Source organism: Mandrillus leucophaeus, unplaced genomic scaffold, assembly GCF_000951045.1.
Source record: "Mandrillus leucophaeus isolate KB7577 unplaced genomic scaffold, Mleu.le_1.0 Scaffold22, whole genome shotgun sequence".
Classification (NCBI taxonomy): domain Eukaryota; kingdom Metazoa; phylum Chordata; class Mammalia; order Primates; family Cercopithecidae; genus Mandrillus; species Mandrillus leucophaeus.
The window spans coordinates 3,936,908-3,951,772 of NW_012102254.1; the positions used below are offsets into that span (position 1 = coordinate 3,936,908).

Consider the following 14,865-nt stretch of genomic DNA (forward strand, 5'->3'; position numbering starts at 1 on the left):
TCTCCCCAAAACAACCTAGAGTCATAGCTGTGTTTTCTCTTGCTGCCCACATTCATGGAAGTGCTTCTTACACTTTACCCTGAAGCATGCCATGGTGCCAATTTGGCCTGTCATCTGTTGAGGGGAGAGTCATTCCTTTCTGTTTGGCCACGGCATTTGATTTCAGGAAAGAACGTTCTCCTTTATACATGTGTTTTCTGACTCTGCTCTCAGGATGCCGAGTCCATTCCCTGAACAGATTCCTCGCGTCCATGCGCCCTGCATTCCAAGATCATTCCTCCCTGCTTATGGTGTACTTTTGTTTCATTCATCTGTTGGATTCAGATTCCTAATATCTTTTTGTGGAGCATGCTTTCATTTATTTATTCATTCAACAGACACTGTATGCTGGGCTCTGGGCCAGACATGGATAACACTGAGTTTAAGAAAGGTCTGGGCCCTGGGGAACAAATAGTACCACGTGGCACAGTCCACACAGCACAATGCACATAACCTTTTTACTTTTTCCTCCAGTGACGCTGGGCTCCAATTTAAGGTACGTAGAGAAAGGCACCCCTTTGTCAAGTGATAGTATCAGGACGGTGCTTCACTTGAAAAATATTTGTTCATGTTCTGGAACATTCGAAATAACACAAATTATCTCCTCCTTGAACGCTGGATAGCAGTTGCCTATGAAACCACATAGCCCCGTTTTCCTTTGAGTGGTTGCTCTCGGGGAATATTTTAAGTTGTTTTGCCCATAGTTCTTGGACTTGTCGGGCTTTCTGTCACTCTTTAAATTTGTTTAAATGATTTCTGTTTCATAGAAAAAGGTCGTTTCATCCAGAGTGTAAATCCACAAAGAGGAAATTGTCAACAGTCTTGAGATTCTGAGAAAGTATATTTTCCCTGGATGTGTTCTAGTTTCTTTTCTACTCAAACCATGAAGTGTTTCCATTTTTCCTTCTCTTACTGTTTTTCTTGGTAAGAGTCACAAAGTGCTTATCTGTTTTGTTGTTCTTGTTGTTGTTTTGTTTGAAACAGGGTCTCACTCTGTTGCCCAGGCTAGAGTGCAGTGCTGTGATCGTAGCTCACTGTTACCTTGAACTCACGGCCTCAAACGATCCTTCTGCCTCAGCCTCCTGAGAAGCTGAGACTACAGGCGTGTGCCACTATGCCCAGCTAGTTTTTAAAATTTTTTGTAGAGACAGGATTTCACTGTTTTGCCCAGGCTGGTCTGGAACTCCTGAGCTCAAGTAATCCTCCTGCCTAAGTTTCCCAAAGTGCTGGGATTACAGACGTGAGCCACTGTGCCCAGCCTTGTTGTTTTTTAAGAATAAGCTATTGATTTTTATTTCTCAAGTCTATGATTTTTCTGCTTTGTAACACATGAGCTGTCTTCTTTTTGTCTTTATTAATTGCTTTTCAAGTGTCTTGAGCTGAATGTGTAGTGATAATTGATGATAATACCAAATAATTTATTTTTATTCTCTCTTGTTTGATATTAAAAGTACTTTAGACCATGACAATCTGTGTGCAGGTTAGGCCCACATCCTGTGCAATACGTGACGTTCTCATTACTCTACATTCTAATTGTAGATTTTGTTTTTACTTCAACGTTTTGAAAGTTATTTTTTCTGTTGATGGAGTGACTCACATTTTGTTTCTGAACTCTGGTTTTATTTCACTGAGGTGAGAGAATGCTTACCTACAGTGGATCTCTCTCTCTCTTCTTCTCTCATGTTCTTGCTTTCTGTGGGCCCCTACAGTCCCATCAGTCCTATCTCAGGCAAGGGTCCTCACGCTATCATTGCTGGCGTGATTATCCCCGGCTTCATTTTCTCCTTCATCTTCCATTTGCCCTTCTCCGCAAAAGAACATCAATTCAAATCTGTCTAATATGTGTAATTAGGCCAGGCGCGGTGGCTCACACCTGTGATCCCAGCACTTTGGGAGGCCAAGGTGGGTGGATCACCTGAGGTCAGGAGTTCGAGACCAGCTTGGCCAACATGGCAAAACCCCATCTCTACTAAAAATACAAAAATTAGCTGGGCGTGGTGGCAGGTGGCTGTAATCCCAGTTATTCGGGAGGCTGAGGCAGGAGAATCGCTTGAACCCAGGAGGTGGAGGTTGCAGTGAGCCGAGATCATGCCACTGCACTCCAGCCTGTGTGACAGAGCAAGACTCTATCTCAAATAATCATAATCATAATCATAATAAAGTGTAATTAAAGATATCTGTGTCTTTGAAGAATGCATAGTGTTGCTGTGTGTGTTTTAGTTGGTATAAATTATATTGTGCTGCATATCTCCTCCTGTAATTGTTTACTAAGGCGTCTGAATTTGTTAAGGTATTCACATTAAATGGTTTTATTCTTTCAAATAATTGCCCCCACGTATCCTATGTCCTTCCTTCCCCAAATGTCATTTTGGGCAGAGTTCATAATTTTTAGTCACTTTCAGTTATGAAATGCCTTGTCCCATTAAAAGTTTTTATTTAAATTTAAACCTCACTTCAGGAGCCCCCCATCCCCCAATCTCTGGTGCTCCTGAGGATGGGGTTCCCTGCCCTGCAAGAGATCAGGAAGCTGGCCTGGCCTAATCTCCATGGTGAGGCCATGGAAGCCTCACATCTCCCCCCAACTCACTCTGCTTGTGATTTTCAAGAGTTCCTTAGATATGTTCAATATTGACCTCTGGTTGGTTTTGGATAGAGCCCTATCTTAATTCCTCAATCTTCAGTGAGATTTGCTATCCTTTACTGAACAGATAACCTTAGTTTTGGTGTAATCAAGCCTAACATATTTCTTCAGGTTTGTGAGTTTTGTTTTTTGTTTTTTTTGAGACAGAGTCTTGCTCTGTTACCCAGGCTAGAGTGCAGTGGCATGATATGGTTCACTGCAGCCTCAACCTGGGCTCAAGCGATCCTCCTACCTCAGCCTCTTGAGTAGCTAGTTTTTAAATTTTTGTAGTCATGGGGTGTCACTATGTTGCCTAGCCTGATCTTGAACTCCTGGGCTCAAGCAATCCTCCCACCCCAGCCTCCCAAAGCGGTGGGATTACCCCTGTGAGCCACTGCACCCAGCGGTTTGTGGGTTTTGAATCTTATTTTTAAAAATGTGCTTCATCCCAAGTCATAAAAACATGGTCCTATATGCATTTTGGTTTCGGTTTTATTTTTTATTTTAGAGACAGGGTCTGGCTCTGTTGTCCAGGCTGGAGGACAGTGGCATGATCATGGCTCACTACAGCCTGGAAATCCTGGGCTCAAGCGATCCTCCCGCCTTAGCCTCCAGAGTAGCAGGAACTAAGGTATGTGCCACCATGCCTGGCTAATTTTATTTTTGTGAAGATAGAGTCTCACTATGTTGACCAGGCTGGTCTTGAACTCCTGGGCTCGAGTGATCCTCCTACCTTGGCCTCCCAGAGTGTTGGGATTACAGGTGTGAGCCACTGTGCTGGTCCTATATGTTTTAATTAGCTTTATCATTTTTACTTTTCACATTCAGAGTTTTAATTCCTCTGAAGTTTTGTTACAGTAGGATACAACTTCCTTTCTCCTTCTGGTGAGCCAACGTTGCCACCATCTACTGCAGAGCCCTCATTTCCCGCAGACATGATGCTTTGTATAAAGTGTGTCAGGTGTCCTCCTGGGTAGGCATCAGGTTACAGGCTCTCCACCGCCCCCACTGGGCTATTTTTTTTGTTTCCATGCCAGTACCCCACTATTTCTATAATTATAGCTTTCTCATCTTTAATTATATTTCTATAATTATAGCTTTAAAATATGTGTAACTATCTGGTAGGTCAAATCTGCCCCCAACCTGACTCTCCAATTTTCTCTCCTTTCTCAAAACCATCCTAGAATTTAAGGACTATTATCCTTCAATATCAATTTTAGAATCAGATTGTCAAGTTCCTGAGAAAACCCTGCTGGCTTTTTAATTGGAATTGCTTTGAGAGATTAATGTAAGGAGAATTGACATTGTTATGATTTTTAATTGCTTTTACTCTGTATTGAATAGACAAAAGGATATTTATAAAACATATATGGAGAATAAAGAATAACATTAGCAACATCCATGTACCCACCAGCAAACCTAAGAAAGAGTGCCCTCACAGGCATGTTAAAGCATCCCCGTGGTCATTCCTGTATCTCAAGCCTCAAAGGCTCTGCCTGCTCCCATTTATTTTGCTGGCTGACATTTGCTCATGGTGCCTCAACTTCCTCGTGTGGTGTGCAATGTTTTGAGTAGCGAGGACATGCTCCTTAGAGTGTTAATTGTAGGACTACTCTAAGGTGTGGCTTGAAAGATAGGTTCCTCCAGACAGAATCCACATTTGCTTCAGCCAGGTGCCTGCAGGTATGACCAACCCAGCATCACTTTATTTATTTACTTATTTTTAACTTTTAAGTTCAGGGGTACAAGTGCAGGTTTGTTACACAGGTAAACTTGTGTCATAGGGTTTGTGTGCAGATTATTTCATCACCCAAGTTTTGAGTCTAGTACCTATTAGTTGTTTTTCTTGATCCTCTCCCTCCTATTACCCTCCCCCGTCAAGTAGGCTCCAGTGTCTGTTCCCTTCTTTGTGTTTATGAGTTCTCATCATTTAGCTCCACTTATAAGTGAGAATATGCGGTGTTTGGTTTTCTGTTCCTGCGTTAGGTTGCCAAGGATAATGGCCTCCAGCTCCAACCACGTCCCTGCAAAGGACATGATTGTGTTCTTTTTTTTATGACTGCATAGTATTCCATGGTGTATATGTACCACATGTTCTTTATCCAGTCTATCATTGATGGGTATTTAGGCTAATTCCATGTCTTTGCTATTGTGAATATCCTAGCACCATTTTAAATCACATCCATCCTTGGCTCAGATTTTTTGAACCACCCAGTGTGAAGTCATGTTGTGAGTTCATACGAGAGTGTTTCCAGTTCACCCTCACTCTGAGGGTGTGGTCATTTTTTGAAGGTATAACTTTTCGTAGGGTGTCTACTCTGAGGCTCCTCCCCTTAGTTAGGCCCTGGGTTTTTGTCCTTTGTCTCCTGAACCCATGAACAAGGCTATGAAAACTGAAGCTCAGTTTTGCTGGGTTTGACAAAGGGCCTTGGGACAAAAGCTGTCTTCTGGGCTCTACTGACATCTCTATATTCTAACCCTCATTTCGGTTTTGGACTCTGAAGAGTCTTTATTTTCTTGCTAGCTTACCCATGCATTTAAAATCATAATTTAAAAAAACCCTCACATTTGTAGGTATCTTTACCAATAAAGTTGGTTAGGGTATCTTGTCTTCCATACTGCAGGAAGCCAAATGCTTAGAATTGATATTTTCACATTGTTTTAAGTTGTCTCAGCTTTGAACAACAGTATATGTGTACACTGATGTAGGTTTTTTTATGTTCTTAGGCCCAGTTTGTTACTTTTTCCCTTAAGTGTCTTTTGCATTCTTCATTAGATTATGTCCTGTAAATCTTGGTGTTCATTACGTTTTAAAAATAAATACAATTGAGTGGTTTTTCTGATTTATAAAATTTTCCGACATTACAGAAGAGTGTAAAGAAAGTTTTAAAAAACCATAAGAAACCCACTATCAGCAGAAATAACAGCTATGACCTTTTGATATATGTCATTGTAAACAGTATTCTTATCTGTAAACCCATGTTTGCACAAAAAGAGGAGAATGGGTTTGCATTTCAAACAGCTCACTCCGCAAGCAGGATTTCAGGAAAGAAAAAGACCAAAGGCAACGCCGTGGAGGCGCACCAGGATTTAAGGGGAAGGCAGAGGAGGGGATGGGGAGTTAGGGTCAGAGTTAGCAGGAAAATGAAGACAGAGGCTGGTGTGGTCCGGTGCAGAGCTTATGTGTCACAGAGCTCATCCTGAAGGGCGGGCTCAGGTCAGGGATGCCCTCCTGCTGCCATCCTTATGCCCTTCTTCCTTTTCTCTACAGGTTGACTCTGGCAGCTCCCTTGTCTGCCAAATGAACAAGACCTGGATTCAGATAGGAGTGGTGAGCTGGAGCTTTAGCTGTGGCCGGCGCCACTTCCCAGGTATCTACACCAGCACTGCCCACTTCACTCAATGGATCAGTACTGAGGTCGCTGACATGAGGTTCATCAGTAGGGCTGGCCCTGCCTTCCTGTGCCCAGTTTTCCTCACTGGCTACATTCTGCTGGGCTCCTTGGGCTCCCTGTGGCTCCTGTGAGCAGTGTTTCAAGGACAGTCCCTCCTGGAGGCTGCTTCTCCCTCCCCTCTGTTCTACCCTCAGAAGTGGAAACGAGAGGTTGCATAGGATGGCAGGGCAGAGTGAGGGGGAGGGTCTAAGAGCCACTGTTACTTTCTGTTGTTCAATGAAGATGCTTTTGAACTTTGAGCCACTCAAGTGATCATCTTTCTTCCTGACTTCAGTCAGAGCCCTTCACAACCTTCCTAACTCCCAAGCAGTCCTGGCTGTTCTCTCAAGCTCAGCCTTCTCTGATAGCTTTATGCCATGTCTGTCTTGTGCTTGTTGTGTGACCCTGGGAGACTGTTCCCCTCCCTCTTCTTCCAAATGTGGGACTGCAGCCCCTTCTTAGTCATCCCAGCACTCCAGCAATCCCCAGGTCCCCATGACCCTCCCCTGGGTATGTGACAGACACTTTCCCTCAGGCCTTCCTGCAAGGCCTGGCCTCTTCCCAAGTAACTCACCATGGTCAGATCACAGACCCAGACCCAGAATCATGGACCATGTTCTAGAACCCACTAGCCTCTCCTAACCCCTCATATCCTTCTATGGGTCTACAGAGCCTGACCAATTCTTCCTCCCTCTCTGACAGAGGTAGGTGATATGGGGACAGGGCAGAGTGCCTGCCTGGGTGATGAATGTGTGAGGTGACTGCGCCTTGAGCTCCCGAGCTGCCTTGATGACTTCCATTAGACTCTGCAGTGCGAGCAAGGCTGGCTGGAGGTGGCCAGGCTGAGGACAGAGCCCTGCCCCTGTGTGAGGAATGGGGGGCTGTTCAGACCTGGTGGTCCTCAGGTGCAGAGCAATCAGCCTCCCCTATCTCTCAGGGCACCTGAAGGGTGTGATTTACTGTCTTTTCAGATATTGGAGCATGGAGTGTCCAGCTCAAGGGTGTATCCCAAGACCACAAGCCCTGACACATGTTAGAATATCCTGGCCTGATTTAACTTTCACCTTATCTTAGAAAAAATTATTTTCTTGTAGAGATGGGGGTGCTATATTGCCCAGGCTGGACTCAAACTCCTGGGCTCAAGTAATCCTCCTGCCTCAGCTTCCTGAGTAGCTGAGAATAGCTGGGACCGGGGTATGCTACAATGCTGGATCACCTTATCTTCTATAAGGCTAGAATTTTCCAACAGCTTTGAGTCCCCCACGTGACTTTTTAAATGTATTACCCTCCTGCGTCACTGAACCATCAATGTGTTCCCCAAATTGTAACGTGCAAAGTGACCTCCTCATCCCACAGTGTCGCAATGGTAAGCACCAGTGTTCCTCTGTAGAGGGACCCTTCGCCTACGCTGTTTCCTAAGCAGATGGATCTGTGGGGCAAGGGCGTCTGCTGAATGGTGTGGGGGTGGGGTGTAGTTACTTAGAATGAAGCAGTCTTTCAAAATCGTTATTTAAAACACATCTATCTGCTTGATTTCAGTTCCTTGGGCAAAGCCCCACTGGAGGGGCTGGAGGGAAAGTAGGGTCACTTGGAGATCCTGGATGCCAGCCCCTGAGGTTTGGTCTTCATCTCACTGCGGGAGGGGTAACGCCATGAGCCAGTCCAGGGCAATGGGCTGCAGGGGTGAGGAGGTCTGAGAATCGGCGGAGATTAAGTTGAGGGACTCCAGGAGACTGCTTGGACCCCCGGAGTGAGGAGAGGGAGGGGCCAAGGAGGGAGGTCAGCTGGGGCGTACCCAGCCCGGGAAGCATAAGGGAAGGCTGTCACTAGGGGCGCCCTTGCGGGTCAGACACCAGGAGCGCCGTGGCGGGTGGCCCCTGGGGGGCGCCACGCAGGCGGGGCACTAGGAGCATCCCCACCCAGCTCACCAGAGGCCGCGGCATGCGGTCAACAGGGGGCGCCGTCGTGGGGGCGGCACTGGGAGTGCCTTCCGGAGAGACGCAGTCGGCTGCTACCCTGGGATGGGTCCCTGGTTCCAGAGCCCGGCCTGCGGGCAGCGCCCCCGGAGGTCTGCCCCCTCCCGCGCTGGTTCCCTCCTGCTGCTGCTGCTGCTGAAGCCTGCGGGTGAGTCCTTCCCGATGCCTACCCCACCCGCCCAACACGGCCCTCGCCTTCCACCTCTAATTCTCTCGGCGTCCTCCGCAGGTTGCTGGGGCGCAGGGGAAGCCCCGGGGGCGCTGTCCACTGCCGATCCCGCCAACCAGAGCACCCGCTGTGCCCCCAAGGCTACCTGCCCTTCCGGCTGGCCTCGCCTTCCCCAGCAGGCCCCGACCATCCAGACACTGCCCTCGACCACCCAGACACTGCCCTCGACCACCCAGACACTGCCCTCGACCACCCAGACACTGCCCTCGACCACCATAGCGACCCAATCCCCAGTTTCTGAAGGCAAAGTCGACCCATACCACTGTGAGTACCGTAGGCTCCGTGGGGCAAGGAGGGTGACAGAGGAGTCTTAAGGACCTTGACTGGGGCTAGGGGAGCAGAAGGGACGGGGGCGGGGAGGGGAGCAGGATAGAGGAGCGCCTCCTTCTACAGGTGTTCGCTGAGCACTAAACACCTGTGGGCCAGGCCTGGTCCTGTCTGGAGGCCCAGAGCTCTGGGTGTCTTGTCCTCACGGGCCTCCCCTCCTGCTGAGGTAGGGGGCTGGAAATTCAGAGGGGCCTGGGGCCGGCTGTGTGTTCCCGCCCCGTCTGAGCTGGCTGTGGGGCAGGTGGCCTCTCACCCTGCTCCAGGCCCTGACCCATCATGCCTCTGACCCAGGCTCCCAGCCAGGGACTTCCAGGATCTCCAGCACAGCTTTCAGAGCCAGGCTGTGTGAGCCTTCTTGTGGTGTCTCCAAGGCGCACACGTAAGATGTTCTCTTGCCCAGTGGCTTTCAGAGACCCACGTAAGAAAGGCTTATTATTTTGGGACTCAGCACATAGCATTTAACTGCCACAGAAAGTCGCCCAAACAGGACTTACGGTACCCTGTGCTGTGCATGCCGACATTTTCTTGCCTATGTTATCCTTTAAAAAGGCTGGTCACGGCCCACTTACGTTTACAATCTACGAATCCATTTGGAAAACACTAGGAGTGGGACTCCTGGGATGTTGGATATGTGCATCTTCAATCTAGAAAAACTGTTTTCCAAAGCGGCTGCAGCAATGAGCGCTCCCGCTGCCGTGGGTAGGCGTTCTGGGTGATAATCCTCACTGACACTCGCTGTCACCGATGTTGCGTTTTTGCCAGGCAGGTGGTACAGAGCAGAATCTCATTGTAATTGAAATCTGCATTTCCAGACTGGAGGTAGTGGGCCATGCCTGTAATCCCAGTGCTTTTGGAGGCTGAGGCAGTAAGATCACTTGAGGTCAGGAGTTTGAGACCAGCCTGGGCAACATAGTGGGACTCTATCTCTCCAAAAAATTAAAAAATAAAAAAATTAGCTGGGTGTGGTGGTGTGTGCCTGTAGTCCCAGCTGTTCAGGAGGCTGAGGTAGGAAGATCATTTGAGCCTAGGAGTTTGAGGTTACAGCGAACAATGATCATACCACTGCACTCCAGCCTGGGTGACAGAGCAAGACCTCATCAGAGGAGGAGGAAGAGGAAAGAAGAGAGAAGAAGAGGAAAGAAGAAGAAGAAGAAGCAGTCTGCATTTCCTTGCAGACTAAGGGCGGAGCAGCTTCTGTGGTCATTGGCTGCTGAGATTTCCTCCTTGGGCTATGCCCATTTTTTTGTTGGGGCATCCACTTTCCTCTCACTGAACCACAGAAAGGGGTTCCCAGAGGAGGGAGAGAGCTCTGCTTTGGCTAAAGTAAGGGACATGGTGAGGGTGGAACCAGGTGGAAATAGGAACAGGTTAGTGAAGGATCTGATTAGAGCTAAGAGTGTGTTGGGGACGGCAGAAGGGCCAGTGGTGCACTAGGCTGGTCAGCTGGGGATGCTCTAGGGCCCGGGCTACAGGAACAGGGAGAAAGATATCTGGGCAGTGCTTGGGCCCTTCTGAGGCATGAGACCCTAGTCCACATGTGGACAGCATCATTCCATGGTGACAGGTGAAAAGGGAGCACCCCTGGATGGGTGTAGGCCAGTGGTTGGAGAGGCAGGGGGTCAGGCTGGGGAAGGGGAGGGATAGGGAAAGATCCATCCCTCATCAAGCTCTCACCTTCCTCCTCAGCCTGTGGCTTTTCCTACGAGCAGGACCTCACCCTCAGGGACCCAGAAGCCATGGCTCGACGGTGGCCCTGGATGGTCAGCGTGCAGGCCAATGGCACACACATCTGTGCGGGCACCATCATTGCCTCCCAGTGGGTGGTGACTGTGGCCCACTGCCTGACCCGGTGAGTCGAGGTCGAATTGGGGTGGGTGGAGAGGCATTTGGAGCTGCTGCGGGCCCAGTCACCTCCTCCCTGCCAGCTGTTCTGGTGGCAGTGGCAGTAGTGGCAGCTCTGCACTCTGCAGAGCCCCACAATCCCAGCCCCTGCCTTACCTGGGCTCCAAACAGGTGGAGGCTAAGTCCTGAAAATTCCTTCAGGGCTCCAGTCTTTTGAGTGTCCCACCCTTTGCTCGCCTCGCCTGGCCTCTCAGTCCCATGCAGTCATTCTGCAGATGGGAAATGGAAGCTCAGAAGCCATTTGTCTAGCCTCATGCCTTCTCTCCATGGGAAGAAGCTCCTAGTTATTTCATTTCACCCTCTTTGCATCCACATCCTCTTTCTTCCCTTCAATCAACCATCCCTGACACTTCTTTGAGCAAGGCCCTGATCTGGGCACTGAGGGCAGAGGAGGGATAGATCATTCCTCCCAGCTTGGTGGGGGAGACAGAAAGGAAGACAGATACTCACAAGGGTGCCTGGTTGGTGTGGGGACAAAAGAGGGCGTGTTCTCATGTTTTGGGGCCAGGAGTGCTGGCTGTAAGAACTGACCAGTGAAGTGTGTTCCAGGCCTAAGGGCCAACATACAGACTCCAAGGGGTACCCCAAGGGTGCGCAGCTAGAGAGCCAGGCCATTGTGCATTCCATGGAGCTGGAAAGTGGAATTGCCCCCTCCAGGGCACAGCATGGGGTGAAAGAGTCCGTGCTATAGACTGAGAGTAGAGTTTGGAACCAGAGAAAACTGGGTCCACATCCCTTCCACTGCCTCCTAGCTATGCAGTCCTGAGTGCTTCTTTGGGCTTCTCTGAGCCTCAGTTTCCCCCTCCATAAAGTGAAGGGTCGTGAGGACTGGATCACACAGTGAGTGTGCAGGGCCCTGTTCACGTCTGTGGTGAGGAGTAGGCTCAGGGGGCTTGAAGTGGGTGGGTGGCCCTGCCTGGATCTTCTCGGGGGGCAGCAGAGTGGGGGAAGGCCTGGGCCGGAGGCTGGGGCAGGGGGCCTGGAGCTGATCGTGGCCTCCCTTCACGGCCCCCCCAGGCGTGATGTTATCTACTCAGTGAGGGTGGGGAGTCCGTGGATTGACCAGATGACGCAGACCGCCTCCGACGTCCTGGTGCTCCAGGTCATCGTGCACAGCAAGTACCGGGCCCAGAGGTTCTGGTCCTGGGTGGGCCAGGCCAACGACATCGGCCTCCTCAAGCTCAAGCAGGCACTCAAGTACAGCAAGTACGTGCGGCCCATCTGCCTGCCTGGCACGGACTATGTGGTGAAGGACCATTCCCTCTGCACTGTGACGGGCTGGGGACTTTCCAAGGCTGATGGTGAGTCAAAGCCGCCCCAGACCAGGGCGGGTGCTGTGAGAAAGGACGTGGTTGCAGGCCAGGGTGCCACCACAGATGGAAGTTTCTGAGGTGCCTTCCCCAGGGAGCCCGCCACTCCCGGGACCTTCCTGCCAGGCTCTCATCTCTGAGGTCTCCCTTCCCTTGAGGATCTCACAGGGAACACCTCACTGCTGCTCTAGCCTCAGGGGACCGTGATTGCCTTTGAATCCTGAGCTAGGCCAGGGCACGTAAACAGAACTTCCTCGAAGGCAGAGAGGCACAAAGTAATACCTCACAGTCCACACCCGCTGCCCAGGCATCGGCAGCTTGCAGCAGAGTACCTGAGGTGGGGGGGAGCAGTCTTCCGTGCTGTAAAATGCTGCCCAGAAGGCTCACATGGCTGGCTCGGGGCGGTCTGCACCTGAAGCTCATGGTTTCCGCTCCCCTCAGTGGGCCTCAACTCCTTGTCGTCCCAATTCAGGAGCAAGGCCCAGAGAGCAGGTGTGTTCTCTCAGGGACATCCAGGGGACCCTAGAACTGTCCACTTCCTTCAGGGGGTCCCCAACCCATAAGAGAGATGTCCTTCCCTGTGGCCTCAAGGAACCAACTTACTCTCAAAACAGCCCACGGGGGCTTCAGCCCATGTGGGAGGACCTGGGGGTGACTTTGTCATCCTGCTGTGGCCTGTCTCCTGTCTCCCAGGAGCTTAAGCCATGGACAGGGACACACTAGTCAGAGAGGCAGGAGGAAGCAGTGCCTGGGCTCCATGGAGGGGTCTGGGATGGCTCAGCAGGGAAGAGGCCTGTGGAGGAAGGGATGCTTGAAGAGAAGGAAGGTTTGGTCCCTAAGAGACTTGGCAGGCCCTCAGGTTGGAAGGAGGGGCAAAAACCAAGCGGCCGAGTGTGGTGGAGGGAGTGTGAAGGGTCCCAGTGGCCTGGGCTCTGCAGGAAGCCAGAGCAGGCCCAGCAAGGCTGAGCTGGAGGCAGCCTGCTCCAGGGACTCTGTGTTGAGGGCCCTAGATGGGTACGGGCTAGAACAAGGGTGGGGGTGCATGGCTAAAGCAGAAAAGGTGGGACTGGGGAAGAGTGGAGAGAGGACGAGGCGAGGCTGGTGGCAGCGGGCAGCAGTGAGTGGCCGCGCCTAAACGGGGCCCTGTCCCACAGGTATGTGGCCTCAGTTCCGGACAATTCAGGAGAAGGAAGTTACCATCCTGAACAACAAGGATTGTGACAACTTCTACCACAACTTCACCAAAATCCCCAGTCTGGTTCGGATCATCAAGTCCCAGATGATATGTGCGGAGGACACCCGCAGGGAGCAGTTCTGCTATGTGAGCGGCCTCTCCTCGCTCACTCGCCTTCAGGGGCACCTGGGGGAGAGGCATCTGGGGAGGGAGAGGGGAGGGGTGGAGGATGGGTAAGGGAAGGGAAAGGGGTGGGCAGAACTCAGGGGTGTGGGGATGGAGGATGTGGGGGGAGACTGGGAGGAAACAGATGGGGGCTGGGAACGGGGATGGCGGTTAGAGGTGAGAGGAGTAGGGGGTCCATGGGGAGCTGGAAGGTGGGTGTTAAGAGGTGGGGGATGAAACTCTTTGAGGAAGGTCTCCTGGGTCTGGAGCACTTCTCACCTATGTTGGCACTGGGGGACTGTGGAGGTGTGGTGTGAGGACATCCTGCCTGTCCTGGAGCTGGGTCATGTCTCTGGCCTCACCTGGCCTCCCTGACCCTTACTCCCCCAACCCTTCCCGCAGGAGCTAACTGGAGAGCCCTTGGTCTGCTCCATGGAGGGCACATGGTACCTGGTGGGACTGGTGAGCTGGGGCGCAGGCTGCCAGAAGAGCGAGGCCCCGCCCATCTACCTACACATCGCCTCCTACCAAAACTGGATCTGGGACTGCCTCAGCGGGCAGGCCCTGGCCCTGCCAGCCCCATCGAGGGCCCTGCTCCTGGCACTCCCACTGCCCCTCAGCCTCCTTGCTGCCCACTGACTCCGTGTGCCCTCCCTCACTTGTGGGCCCCCCTTGCCTCCGTGCCCAGGTTGCTGCGGGTGCAGCTCTCACAGCCCTGAGAGTCAGGGTGGAGATCAGGTACTCAATTAAACATTACTCTTTTCCATGCCTCCTTATTCCTCGGCCTCGGAGGCCCCGCCTTTCCTGGACCTGCTGTCGTGGGAGTCCACAGGTGAACCAGATGAGGATGAGGTGGGGAACTCCAGGCAGTTTACACTGAAAATTGCAGAGCCTCCAGGATCCGCCCCCATTCAAAGGTTTGGGGTGGCTCCCACAGAAGGTGGAGGGGATGTGAAGGGGTGATATTAGGGTCAGATGATCGAGGGCCCTGGAACATACCACCCAGGCTGAAGCTGGGGCTGCCAGGACCCAGCTGGGGTGCAGCTGTCTGGGCTGGAAAGTGGGTGCTGTTTCTGGGATAACTGTGGGAGTCAGGCTTTCCTTAACTTTGGCTGATTTCTGACAAGAGGCTAGAATATAGCCTTTCATTGCCCCAAAGAGCCGTAGTGAACTTTGACCCTTTATCCCTGTCCCCTGTCTGGAGACAGTGGAGTCAGACATTATTCCAACCCTCAGCAGCCAGGCATGCCCATAAAAGGCTCGTAGTGGCTCCATGTCAGGGGGAGGGCAGGCGGAGCCCAGGCCTGGACTTCCCCCAGTCTTCAGCAACTGCTGCTTTGTGTGACCCTGAGTGGCCCCTACCCCTCTGGACTTCTGCTGCCTGGTCACACAGGAAAATTCTGCATAAATAGAATGGCCTTCATCACCCTATGTATGAGAAGCCCATGGGTTGGACTCCAAGGGCAGAGGTCAGTCAACTGTCTCCATCTGGTGTCAGAGTCCTCAGCTTCCACAGCGGGGCCTTTTGCCATCACTCTGCCCCTCACTGCTCCTAAGACCCCATGTTATATATATGCTTTCCTCATCAGCCTGGATCACTGTCCTCCCTGTACAATGATGATCCAGGTCCAGGTCAGGAGCCAGGTTTGACTCTTCTGTGTCCCCAGCACTGGGCACAGACCATCACAG

General features: G+C 51.3%; 2 protein-coding genes across 2 annotated transcripts in view; both read left to right on the plus strand.

Annotated features, from left to right (window-relative positions):
- PRSS46 (protease, serine, 46) overlaps positions 1-6,351 on the plus strand; it is a 21,549-nt gene extending 15,198 nt beyond the window's left edge. The window contains exon 4 of the mRNA XM_011981052.1: positions 5,931-6,351. Coding sequence (XP_011836442.1) covers positions 5,931-5,935 — 5 coding nt within the window. The 3' untranslated portion in view covers positions 5,936-6,351. The remainder of the gene's footprint in view (positions 1-5,930) is intronic.
- A 1,763-nt stretch (positions 6,352-8,114) lies between these two features.
- Positions 8,115-13,946, plus strand: PRSS50 (protease, serine, 50). Its single transcript, XM_011981148.1, has 6 exons — positions 8,115-8,217; positions 8,299-8,562; positions 10,312-10,474; positions 11,545-11,828; positions 12,992-13,158; positions 13,579-13,946. Exons 1-6 carry the CDS (start codon positions 8,115-8,117, stop codon positions 13,813-13,815), a joined length of 1,218 nt encoding a protein of 405 aa, XP_011836538.1. The 3' UTR covers positions 13,816-13,946.
- The last annotated feature ends 919 nt before the right edge of the window (positions 13,947-14,865 follow it).

Excerpts from the sequence above, each read along its gene's own strand:
- PRSS50 (XM_011981148.1), top strand. The coding sequence starts at position 8,115 with ATGGGTCCCTGGTTCCAGAGCCCGGCCTGCGGGCAGCGCCCCCGGAGG. Across the intron at positions 8,563-10,311 it reads CAAAGTCGACCCATACCACT|CCTGTGGCTTTTCCTACGAG; the intron begins GTGAGTACCGTA and ends CTTCCTCCTCAG. Across the intron at positions 11,829-12,991 it reads GGGACTTTCCAAGGCTGATG|GTATGTGGCCTCAGTTCCGG; the intron begins GTGAGTCAAAGC and ends CCTGTCCCACAG.